This window comes from Agelaius phoeniceus, chromosome W (genome assembly GCF_051311805.1).
Source record: "Agelaius phoeniceus isolate bAgePho1 chromosome W, bAgePho1.hap1, whole genome shotgun sequence".
Lineage (NCBI taxonomy): Eukaryota > Metazoa > Chordata > Aves > Passeriformes > Icteridae > Agelaius > Agelaius phoeniceus.
In genome coordinates this window covers 14,485,413-14,498,625 of record NC_135301.1, presented here as the reverse complement: position 1 = coordinate 14,498,625, position 13,213 = coordinate 14,485,413, and the positions used below count along the sequence as shown (strand labels likewise).

At 42.1% G+C, this 13,213-nt stretch overlaps 1 protein-coding gene across 1 annotated transcript in view; it reads left to right on the top strand.

The window, feature by feature from the left end:
* Positions 1-13,213, top strand: part of LOC129132424 (CBP80/20-dependent translation initiation factor-like) — a 376,676-nt gene that overhangs the window by 89,491 nt on the left and 273,972 nt on the right. The window contains 1 exon segment of the mRNA XM_077193174.1: positions 9,577-9,652. Coding sequence (XP_077049289.1) covers positions 9,577-9,652 — 76 coding nt within the window.

The window sequence follows — 13,213 nt, the reverse complement described above, 5'->3', positions numbered from 1 at the left end:
CTGGAGTAAAGATCCTGTCTTACTGCTGATCCTGGTTACAGGTGGCCGGTCTTCTGCTGTTCTCCCCAGCAGCATTTCAGGGAAGGAGAGAGCATCAGTGTGATAAATGTAGATGCAAGTGTTCATCCCCTGCAAGGCATAAAATTGTGAAAATAATAAATATCCCCTTTTGGTGGTGAAAGTCTCCAGGGGCTTTTATGGTATTGCTGGATTTCTCTTTGATTGTTGGTTTGTTAAGACAAATAAATGCCTACTGGCACCTAGAGGATCACCAATATGGCTTAGATGACCATCACTGTTTCTCTGCAGATTCTTTGGAGATTAAAAAACAAACACTACCAGAAAGGGGGATGTAGCGAGGTGAGGATCAGTCTCTTCTCCCAAGTAACAAGTGTTAGGACAAGAGGAAATGACCTCAGGTTGCACCAAGGGACATTTAGATTCGATGTTAGAGAAAATTTCTTCACAGAAAGGGTTGTCAAGCCCTGGAACAGGCTTGCCAGGGAAGTGGTAGAGTCACCATCTTGGGAGGGATTTAAAAGATGTAGAAGTGGCACTCAGGGACATGGTGTAGTGCTGTAATTGGCAGTGGTGGGTTAACAGTTGGACATTGTAGCAGCCTGGTAATATGGATGGTTTTAGCTGCTACCTCCCAAAAGCATCTTCTGAGAAAGCTGCTCATGTAGGCAGAGGCAGTCATTCAATCCACACTCACACCACAGATAAGTCAGTGAAGAAAGATGGAAAGGGTCTCTATATAGAGTTCCAGTGAGGTTTATTGTAGAATCGTGCCAAAGGATTCCAGGGACAAAAGACGAGCAAACAGGGCAGGGTCATGGGTTAAGTATGGGGTCAGGGACCAATCACCTGCGGGCACAGGGTCAGTACAAGGGCGGGGCAACGGGCAGTGACCTATGGGGAAAGGGCAGATTAACATAATGCTGCAGGAGCATCATGGGAGAAGCCCCTTTCGATTCACCCTCAGGATGAGGCATTTGCGAAGCCAGTGGTAAATTCTTCCAGGGCAATATCCTAGAAGTTTCCCTAATAGCCTCAAAGGTCTCGACAGGACTTGATCTTAGAGGTCTTTTCCAATCTAAATTATTCTATTCTATTGTTTGGGTTTTCCTCTCCTTATTGTTCAGGACATATGTGAAGGAAAAAATCAGAATGGGTCTAAAAGATGGGGTTGAGAAAATTGCAGGTGATATATCATTGCCATGTTGCATGTGGGGATAGAAATCCTTTCTCAGAGAAGTTTTTCTGTTGATATGTTGGTTTTGCCAAAGTACTGGCCAATACCATATGTACGGGCTGCACATCTTGATTAGAAACACCAGGCCAGCAATCCCACCCCAGCCCAGGCTCAGCATCTGCAGAAGGCTCCCATACCATATAGTGACAGGCAGATTCTCACAACTAGATAAGACTCTTTTTTCTGCACTGTAAATATTTATTGTAGGTATATAAGCAGAAATTTTCAGAATATTTGAAACAATGTGACACAATTTTTAAGTTACTATGTGCCTTAGACATGTTTATGTAAGAAATCGTGCCTGACGGGCAGTTCGGGTCCAATCCAGCTAGCCATGGACCCTAGCCCACACGATCTTACATAGGACAAAAGGCAAAAGACAAGAGGCGCTCGTCTTCATGTGGGGACAAAGTCCTATTTTATTTCCTAGATAGGAGAGCACCAGGTCATCCAGGTGACTCCCCAGGTGAAAAAGAGGAGGTGGCATTCTCCCAGGGGAATTTTGAGCTGAGGGGAAAGGGGGCGGAGGAAGGGGGCAACAGCCAATGGGATACAAGTGAGGAGGGGCAAGGAGAGGGGCAAACCAGGAAGACACCACCAACACTGACGCTTGGGGGGAAAGGGGATGACCATGTAATGATAGGATACAAATCATGTGAACAGTGCAAATTACCAAACACCCAGTGCAAATAACTAAATAACTATTTAGTGCAATACAACATGTTTACTCACATTTTTATGGATGGTTTTGACAAATAAGATGAAGTGCTCTCTGTAAAATAAGATATAATATGTTCCATGGTTGATGGTGATTTGCGGAAAGAAAAAAACTCTACAACTTTGTCAAAGTTTGCAGCTTCAGCTTTGGTTTTTGTCTGTTTTAAAGTTCAAGGGGTTCTTCTTATCTCTCCCACATTTTTCTTCTCTTTTGATCTCTTGAAGTGTCTACAGTTCCAGTTCTTGTCACTCTTGCTTCTCATATACTTGATTCTTGTGGATTACTACAGTGGATAGGTTTAAATCTTTTGCATTAGAAGGTTCTCTTAGGGATCTAGTATACTGATTAAAAGCTTGGGACTACAGCCATTCGGCATCAGTTTGGATAGAGGTACTCTCTAATTCTAAGACTCTAATTATAATTATACATAAAACAATTCTGTAAATGAAATTACAAACTACCTCCGGCTGCAATATACTCATTTTGCCCAAGTAAATTTTAGTCTCAGTTCATTGTCTTCTGGTGTCACTTTCTAAGGGGCTTCTGGGGCCTTCTTCACTCGAGAGTGGTGGACCTAGGCATTCTGCTCCTTGATCTTGATCACGGTGAAGGTGGTGAGAAGCACCTGGAATGATCCTTCCTACTGTGGTTCTAAAGTCTTTTCTGTAAGAGACTTAACATATACTTAATCCTCAGGTTGTATGTTATGTACTGGTCCATCTAGCTCCTTGCTCTGAGTTCCATGTTTTCAGTTTCTCTGAGCTGTTTACTTAAATGAAATGTGATCCTCGATCTGAGGATATTGTAGCTGGAACTCTGAAATGTTGTATTATTTCTTGTAATAATACTCTGGTCACCTCTCGAGCCTTGACAGTTCTGGTGGGGAATGCTTCTGGCTACCCTGAAAATGTATCTGTCAATACTAATAAATACAGATACCCCTCTTTCCTTGGGAGTTTTCAAAAGTCAATTTGCTACTGCTGTCTAGGCTCATGGCCCCTCCCAATATGACTAAGTTTGTGGTCTGGGGGTATTCTTGGGGTTAGTCTGGAGGCAAAGATCACACTGTCGGGTTACTTGAGTAATAGTGGCATATAAATTCCTGGCAATGATTCTTTCAATCAAATAGGTGTTTAGGGCATCTATTCCCCAGTGTGTTTTCTGGTGTTCCTCCCTTACTAGTGACTACAGCAAATGGGAAGGGATTACCAGCTTCCTTTCAATGGTAGCCCTCCCTTCTTGGTTGTATGTCCCTTTTTGATCTTTGATTAGTTTTTTATCTTTCTTATTATATTCTGGCTTACCTGGAATTAGAGCTCCTTTAATAGTTACTTCACTTTTTGCTGCTTCCTTTGCCTCTCTATCTGCCAGCTCATTTCTTTCTTCTAATTCTGAGCTCATTCTCTGGTGTGCCTTAATATGCATAATTGCTACCTTTTCAGGTAGCTGAACTGCTTCTAGCAGCTGGATTACTTCTTGTGCATGTTTGATGTTCTTTCCTTGTGAGGTTAGCAGTCCCCTCTCATTCCAGATGGCTCCATGTGCATGCACAACTCCTAATGCATATTTTGAATCTGTATAGATGTTTATTTTCTTTCCTTTTGCTATTTCTAAGGCACGGGTCAGTGCAATTATCTTGGCCTTTTGCACAGAGGTGCCTGTTGATAAGGGTCCAGATTCTATTACCTCTCTGCAGGTAGTGACTGCATATCTAGCATGTTGCTTTCCACTGGCAACGTAGCTACTCCCATCAGTGAACCAGGTCTCTGCATCGTCCAAAGGAGTGTCTTTTAAGTCTGGGCAACTGGAGTAAGTAGCTTCAATGGTCTCTAGGCAATCGTGGTGCACTGCTTCTCCTTGATTTCCACTGAGAAAAGAAGCTGGGTTGACAATATTCATTACCACTATCTCTACATTGTCTTGTTCTACCATGATGGCCTGGTATTTTATGAACTTCTGTGGTGAAAGCCAGTGGCCACCCTTTACTTCCAGTACTGTGGACACTGTGTGGGACACTAGTACAGTCATTTTTTGTCCCAGGGTAAACTTGTGTGCCTCTTGAATATTCAGCACGACTGCTGCTACAGCTCTGAGACAACTTGGCTGTCCTTTGCCCATTGCATCTAGTTGCTTGGAAAAGTAAGCACCTGCTCTCCAATATGGACCCAAGTCCTGAGCTAATATTCTCAGGGCAAGTCTCTGTTTTTCATGGGAAAATAGAAAGAATGGTTTACTTACATCTGGAAGTCTCAAAGCTGGAGCTGACATGAGGGCACTCTTTAGCTGGTGAAATGCCTGTCTGGCTTCTTTTGTCTACTGGAGATCTCTGTTTCTATTGGAAATCTGATGAGCAGTCCATAATTATAAACTTACAGCTGGCACCACTCTGCCATGTCTATGAAGGTTCGGAGTTCCCTTATTGTCTGGGCTTTTGGGGTTCGGCATATGGCTTCCTTGCAAGCTTGCTCTAAAGTCTGTTGCCCAGCCCTAACTTCGTACCCTAGGAAGATTACCTTCTGTTTCTTTACCTGTGCCTTTTTCTTTGATACTCTGTATCCTTGGAGTTTTAGGAAATTCAAAAGGCTTACCGTCTAGGCCACACATGCTTCCCTCATCTGAGTGGTTACTAGAAGATCATCTATGTACTGCAATAGCCTTCTTTCTGCCTGTGGAGCTTCCCAGGACTCTAGATCTTTTGCAAGTTGTTCTCCAAACAGAGTAGGGGAATTTTGAAGCTTTGAAGGCCTTGAGGCAACACAATCTATGTGAGCTGGGTTTTGTGCCCGCTTTTAGTGCTTTCCCATTTGAATGCAAAAATTTTCTGTCTGGCTTCGTGGATAGGGAGGCAAAAGAAGGCATCTTTCAGATCTAAAATGGTAAACCAGGTTAGTTCAGGTACCAAACATGTTAGTAAGGTGTATGGGTTTGCTACCACTGGGTGCAGATTAGGCTTTTACTGCCTGACCCTAGCTGGTTGTTTTCCTTAACTTGCACAGGAGGTCTTCTCTGCCCTCCCTGGTATGTTAGAGGCCCATACCCCAGGAAACACTGGATCCATTATTTTCTTGTTAATTTTATCCTTATTTTCAATTTCAGTTTCACTAATTATTAAAATTAAGTCTAGTACATCTACATATTGTTGATCCTTTACTAAAATAATCTCTCTATCTTTAAATGTGATCTTTGCTTCCAGCTGCTCTAATAAGTCTCTACTCAACAGGGCCTTTGAAGTGTTGGGCATATATAAAACCTATGAATATTTTGATGGTTTGCAAAATATACTTTTTCAGATTGGCCAGTTGCCCCCTTACCATAACATAATCATCTGTTATAGGCATCGAGGCTTTATTTAACACTGAGTATGTTGCCCCCGTGTCTACTAAAAACTCTATTTTCTTAGTTCCTATCTTTCTACTCCATCCCAACTCTTTGCTTTAATTCAAAGTCTTGGGGTATAAAATAGGTTGAGCACACTCAACTTTAATTATTTTTGTTGGGTTTCTTAAATTACTTGAAACTCTCTTTTCTAATAATTTAAACACCCTGTTACTTCTTTGCTTCTCGGGACTGGCTGTTACTAAGATCCTTATAGCTCTCTAAGTAGCCTTTGTTTCCTTAGAATAACACTAATGACGAAGTGCCTGTCTTGGTCCCTTCCACTTAAACTGTGCTTTACGAAATCTTAGTCTTTTCTAGTTTTCTTCCCACATAATCTAATTAAAGCATTGTTTCCACTGACACTCACTTTGCAGCCTTGCAAAGGTTGTGCCTGTTACAGTAAAAACTCTGATATGCCCACAAACATAGACTCTTCTTCTCACCCCTTCCCTGTATCTCAAATTCACGAGTCAGGGCTTGAATTGCTGTGGGAGGGGAATTCCTGGAATTCCTTTAATTCGTTTTACCACAGTTAAACATAAATCACTATACTGTAGTTCTTCTGTGTAAAATGCTACACTTGTTGCAAACAAAATCCTAAAATCTCCACAAACACAACCATACAATCCCGAGAATCAAATTGCCACAATGTGGGGGAAGAACCACACAAACTCCCTGGGAAAGGGGGTATCTCTCAAAGTGCCCACTTTCCTCAACATAACACAGCATACAATACTTCAGCATTTACCCACATCAGCTTTCTCTGGTCCTCACACACTCTGGACACAATCAAAATAACAGTACACAGTAAAATTCTAGGGGTCAAGTCCAAACTACTGGGGCAGAGGAGTTTGTCTAGCCACAGTTAAAATGTGCACAATCTTCACAAATCACCACCTTTAAACACAATAAATGTCCTCACCCACATTTCTCCGCTTGTTCCACTTCTCCCTGCCCCCACAGCCTGCCCAAGCCAGCGCCTCAGGCCTCACTTGGCTGCTTCAGATGCAGGTAGAACTTCTCCCCCGCACACCGTGGGTACACTCACTCGCTCGGTCTCTTTTATACATCACGCACTCACACAATTACAAACACATGTCCAGACACCACAAGCACACAAAGTTCGGTTTCACTCGACTCACCCCCAGAGTCGCTAGCGGCCGTTCTATCAAACAATGAACCCATTCCCCAAGTCGCTCTATCAACCGGGGACGTCTGACGCTGACCGTGCTCTCGGTCAATGGCTGCCTGCAAGTACAGGGACGAGGCTGTGCACTCAGACGTCTCTGAGTGACTTATTAGCAGTCCTATCTCTTTCTCCCCCGGGGCCCTCCTTTGATATGCATACCGTTTGTCCGCACACCAGCAGGTCGTTGTCTGTCCTCACAGGAGGCAAATCCAGATGGAGAGGAGCTCCTCCAGGGAAAATCCCGGGGCGCACCTCGGAGGTCCGTCCTCCCCTCTGCCCCTGTGAGGACAGAGACGGTCTCCTGGCTGGCCTTGCCAAAATGATTTGCAGAAAGAAAAAAAAACTCCACAACTTTGTAAAAGTTGTGAAGGTGGTATGTTTTTTACAGCGCTGGACGCATGTGGGGATTATTCTCCGTAAAGGACATGCGCCCCCCTGAGAACTCACGATCCTTTTTTATCTCCCTTACTAGTACATATGCATAGAATTTTACATTAAGTTCATACATGTTCATTTTACTGGTTTCCCGTTACACTTGCAGCTAGTTTTTTTATCAGAAAGTACAGAAAGAACTCCTGGGTCATCTTGCCCTGTCTTCTGCAGCTTCAGCTTTGGTTTTCGTCTGTTTCTTATCTCTCTCACATTTTTCCTTTAGCTGAGGCAATTTTTAAAACAGCACATTTCACCTAAATCCGAAATGGATTTCCATCCTGGTAAATTTCTACTCTGTTTAATTGGCACTTGCCAGATGATCCTGCCAGTGACACCTGCTATGTATAGGGAGGATGTAACAGGGTCTGCTTTTTGGTTTGCTTCTGGTTCCTGGTGTACTGTGAATGCCCAGGATGAAAACAGGTAGACAAGGCAGTGTGAAGGTGAGATATTTAATTACTCCTAAATATTATTGCTGTAAAAATTAAATAAGAATTAGTGTATATGCAGAAAAGTTAAATCGATGCTGCCAGCACAAGCAATGCATGTCCCAAAATGCAGGTCATATAAGTAACCTCTGTTAGAATAGAGAAAGCACTGACAAAATTGGTTTTATTTTTTAACTTTTAAAGTTGTTTGTATTGCTCAACCAAGAATCTACACCTGCTACCTAGGCATTTTCCCTCTTGCTTGAGTGGATATTTTTAACAGGCTAGCTGTGCAATGAACAAATTAATAGAAAAAAAAAAAAAAGAAAGATGCTGTTCAGTATGTTTTCTGCATTGTAAGTACCGAAGGGACCATTTTATTCCTTAGTCTGATCACTTGCCCAAGGCTGGCCATGTAGTTGCATCCAGTTGATTGACATTGTTACATTTGCTTGGCTGAAGCATTTTCCTTCAGAGAGACATCTGATTATATTGGCAGATTCTGAGTTTGGTGGAATGATGAATAATCAAAGTAGAATGGTTAAGGAATACTGGGGAACTGTACCTCATTTCTGACCTGAATTATTCTGCCTTTAATTTCCAGCATTAGCTCTTGCTCTGCTTTTACTCTTCCAGTTCAAATAACCTTTTGTAGCTGATATTTTCTCTTCATTCAAGATATTTCCCAAGCCCATGTATTACTTTAGTTTTTTTCTGTATTCTTTCTAACACCTCTTTGAAACATGACTGCCAGTGCTGCCTGCAGTCCTGTAGTTCAGCCTCAGATGTGCATGATGTCTCTAGAGGAAAGATACCTTCATCCCCCTAATCCCTATATCCTCATCCCCTGACTTTATGCCACAGTCTGGCATCAGACATTCAACCTGCCACAGTCTCCAACCTTTTCAGATAACCTTTTCCTACAATATGGTTGCACATTCTTTACCTGCATACCTGCAACTGATATTACTTGTCCACAGATGTTTTACTTGATTTTTCTCATATATATATATATATATATATATATATTTATTTTTCCATTTGTAAATTAAAGTCCCTATTTCATCTATGAGGGAAAGTCAGTTGTTAAACACCTCTGATTTCCCATAAATCATAGAATCACAGAATGGTTTGGGTTGGAAGGGACCTTCAAGACCATCTTGTTCCAACCCCCCTGTTATGGGCAGGGACACCCTCCACTAGATCAGGTTGCAATTAGGATGCTAATTAAATCAATTGTTTCCCTTCAGCTTGATGCTTTTTGGGCCTAGTATTTCAGCACATGCCATTTTTCTGGATTTTTCCCCCCATTTGCTGTAATTCCACTAAAATATGTTGTGCTCTGACTTCCAGGCACTGATTACCTGGGTCTGCTGCTATCAAAGTTTCTGTTTAATATATGTTATTTAACAAGATCTTGTCATTGATCAAAAAATACATTATCATTCTTGCATAATAAAAAAAGATCATCTCAATTGTTTATAAATGTGGAAGGATGATATTTTATTGACCATTTTTTCTTCTTCAGTATCATTACAAACTCTCTGCATCCAGTTAGTAATTATCTTTGAATTGTCTTAGTTACTTTCTTGATACAAGAAAGTCCTTTAGCTGCCAGGCTTCTCACCCCAATTTTTTGACTTACAAATTGCATGTTTGTATTTATACTGATTGCTGTTTGCTGTCTGAGATGTATGCTTGTGCTTGTTTACCAACACCTTTTTCAGCCGTGGAACTGGAGCTCCTGTGGGAGATCAGCAAATGAGAAGTGCTTCAAACATTTTTTATTATTTTTGTGTCTTTGTTTTTTTTTTTTTGGTCTGCGTGGGCTGTGCTTTCGGTTTTCCTTCAACTGGGAATTGAATCACCCAATGCTACTGCTCAGGATTGCCTTTGGCTTTGGTTTTCTCACTCCTGCTATTACCAAAAGCATTTGAACGCTGTAGCAGATGGTGCAGGTGCAGGACTGAGAAAAGCATTTAATTTTGTATTATCAGCTTTGTGCCTTTGTGGGAGTGTTTTGAAGGCACAGCATACTTGTTTCTGAGACCGTCTTTGTTTTCATGAGGGCCCTTCGCAGTAAGAAGTAATCTTCCCCATGTGCCATAATAATAGAAAATTAACTTTGACTCCAGTGAGGTTTCATGTGGATTTGTTTGTTTTCTTCTTGCCACAGGCTTGGAAAAGGGAAATTCGAGGATGGTGATAGCATCAACTTGAACGACATAGAGAAAGTCCTTCCAGTGTGGCAGGTAGGTGATGAGGGTATCTCCTGCCCATGCTATGGTGGAGACCAGCAGCTCCTTCCCTATCCTTACAAAACTCTCCACAGAAGTGGGAAAACTGCTGGATTGGATGTGCTGAGCTATGGTCCTTTGGGGTTTATGATGGAGAATTATGCCTGTGGTTTTGGCAAGCCTTGCAATGACCCTTAATGCTGGGTGAGGGCAGTTATCATGTAGATTTCATTGGGAGGTGAAATGTTGAGGACAGTTGTTCTGGTTTAGGGCAAATTTGGGAGAAAACTTCCAAAAGGGGCCCCCCAGAAAGCCAACCCATGCATCCCCTCCCCTCACCTGGTTCGGGAAAAAATTTCCTCATAGAGAAGTGGAAAGAACCTGTTTATTTAACAGGCCAAGCACTCCCTAGCACACAAAATGAACAATACCAGATGACAAAATGCATTCACTGCTCTGAAAAGATGACAAATTCAGAAAGTTTCTCTGGTGGGTGGTTGCTCTGTTATTAGTCCCTCCGGTGCTGGGAAAGGCTGCAGAGTAGGCCCCAGCAGGCTACGAAGTGCAAGCTCTCGGTGTTTCCCCAGGTCCTGGTCTGGAGCTGGTTCGAATGGTTCCAAGAAAAGGGAAAGTAAAACAGTCCGGGGAAAGCTCAGACTGCCTCAGCTAGCTAAACTAACTAACTAACTAACTAACTAAAAAGCAAAAGGAGCGTGGTGTTCTGCCCTGTCCGCGCCCAGACAACAACAGTGTTCCAGCAGACTGTGGAGGAGCGAGTCTAGTTCTTGGTAACAAAACTCCATGTTTCTTCTTCTCCCCGCCTTCACTCTCAGCCAGTCTTGAAGGCACAGAATATAATGTCCAGCATAAACAGAACACATGATTGGGGATACAAGCATCATAACATCACCCTTGGACAACAGTATATATATATATACACATACATATATATAGGTATATGTACACAAAGCTCATATATTTTAGGAAAGGAGATTCTGAAAAGCATCAACCCTCCTGACAGCTTCAAAATAAATTGCTGCCAGGAAGCCAGCAGTGATGGTGTGCTGACCCAGGTGTTTCCCCTTTGCGGTGTATATATGTTTAAATGCAGTGGTCATCCACTTGCTTGTTTTCTCCAGCCTGTTCCTTCTCCAGATCTCTCTATTCAGCCCAGTTTTAGTAGTTCTGGTTAAATGACCTTTAATGTTTGGATGTTGGGAAATAGCAGGATGAGACCCTCAGTTATAAAGTCTAATTGAATAAGTCAATTTGTCAGCATCATACAATTTTTCACTTTCCAGAGCCCAAGTCCTCAATGAATCTGAGTGTCCTGGGCTGGGCAAGTTTCTGAGGATGCTCAGTATGTTTTTGCTGAAGTCTCCTCTGCCTTCAGAGGGAAGGGTGGAGACATCTCATGTGCTTTGGTAGTGTTACCCTTTTCAGTGCTGAGCAAAAAGCTCATTGGGCTTTTTGCTCATGCATCATGTGAGGAAAAGCTTTGCTCATCCTGAAAAACATGGGATGATCTGCCTTATTGTTTCTTTTGGGTGAGCTAGCTGGCACTAAATACACAAATCAGTGGAAGGAGTGGAGAAGTGCTGCCAACTTTGCCAGGAAGACTGCAGCTACTTCCTGCTCAGTCTCTTCCATGTTTGATATGTCTGGACTTTAGGTCACAGGAAGAAAACATCAGGTTCAGCTTCTACAGACCCCAGAAATTCTGCAAAATAAGGTGATTTTCCCCTAGGAATAATTGGAAATGAGAAATCAAACCATCTTTGGTGCAAGGAACTGATTTTCTTCTCTAGGGTTTAACTTTCAGTCAACAACTATTAAATAAACCAGATCTTCCTGGTCTATTTATCATCTGATCATGTCCTAACACAAAGTTGTCATCCTGTCCTAACACCAGGTTGAGTCCATTGACTCCAGTGAATTAATTCCAACATATACCTTAATATCTTGATTAATTGCTAGTGTGGCATCTCTAAGATGGAAAACCTAGAGGAAATGCTGGATTTGGTGTTTTGTTTGTGCCTCTGGGCAGATTCATGCAATGCTGTATTATTTTGGAGACATGCTTACCTAGGCATGTATAGTCATATGTGCATGTGGGAACTGGGAGCTGGGTAGTTCTGTGTAAGGATTTATCTTGTTTGGCATTGACAAGTGAAATACTTGCAGACAGCTGGTTTAATCCTAACATATCGTTAACTGGATTTGAATGTAATTGTGCAATGACAACAGTGATTTTGTTGGCCTTTATCCCTTGTTTCAAATGGGTCTGTGGAGCAGTGTGTGGGAGCATAAGGGAAAATATTTGAGTGAGCCTATGGAAGAAAAATCTACCTTCTATGGGGCTGTCCCACACTGTAGTTATCTTTGTGTCATATCCTGAAGAAGAGGCTTTTCGGGTTGGAGATATATAAACTTCTGTTCTCTATTTAAGAACTCAGGGGTTGATTACAGCATCTGTACATGGACGGAGGGGCCAATCTGAGCATCCTCCAATGCCACTGGGGTGGTCAGAGCACCCTCCAAGCACCACTGCAGTGGTCCTAGCATCCTCCAGTGTGACTGGGCCAATCCAAGCATCCTTCAAGATGACTCAGATGAAAATGTTTTGCTGCTGAATGTGCTTCAGCAGCTATAGCAGGGTTAAGAATATAATGTCTGAGAGATATAGTGAGTCTTACTTGCAGGCTGCTTTGGAAATTTGTGTTCCTTTAATGATAAGTTATAATAGGACATGAATCTAGAACTAATTTGTAGTGTACATCCAGATCTGTATGTGTATCTCTACAGAGAGATACAGTGACACCTCTAACATGTTAAGCAGAATATTCTGGATATCTGGGTGTTAATATATATACATGAGTTTTGCTGCTGAAATCCATCAATATTATTTTAACAAAATATTCCAAGGAAAGCCTATAACTATTTGGCAATTAAAAGGTGAAAAATAAACAAAGCCCAAAACAACTACCCCTAAAATCCTCTTCTTTTGTTTGGAAATTTGAGAATGGGTTCATCTACTCCTCAGAGATGCTCTTGCACCATGTCACGCTGCCATCTTGTGGACATGCACAGGCAGGCAAATCTGTCTCTGCTTTGGCAGTGGGCGAATTCCTTCACCACAACTAGTATTTTGAAGCTTTCTCCTGCCCCATCTTTTCAAAGCTCATCTGAGGTGCTTGTTCTTACTGTTAAATAGGCTTTGTTTTGAAAACTTCATGGCTAGGAGCTCATGAGGTCATTGCTTTGTCTCAGCTTGTTAGCTGTAACCTTTTCATCTCTCCTTACTCATAAGTCTGTAGCTGGATTTGGGCAGTAATTCACCTAAGTGCTGACAAAAAACAACTTTGGAAGAAAATAATCTTTTGAAGATAAGTGTTCCCCATACATAAGATCTTTTTATTGCACCCTAGGGAGGATCAGTTATCTGCTGCATTTGAGACATGCAGCTCAGATGCAGAGCAGGTCTTCATCACCTTCTCCATTTTCATCTCAGCTGGTTTGTTGGAGAAGACCACGTAACCATCTTGGCATCATGAAGACATCACAGGGAGGGCTGAG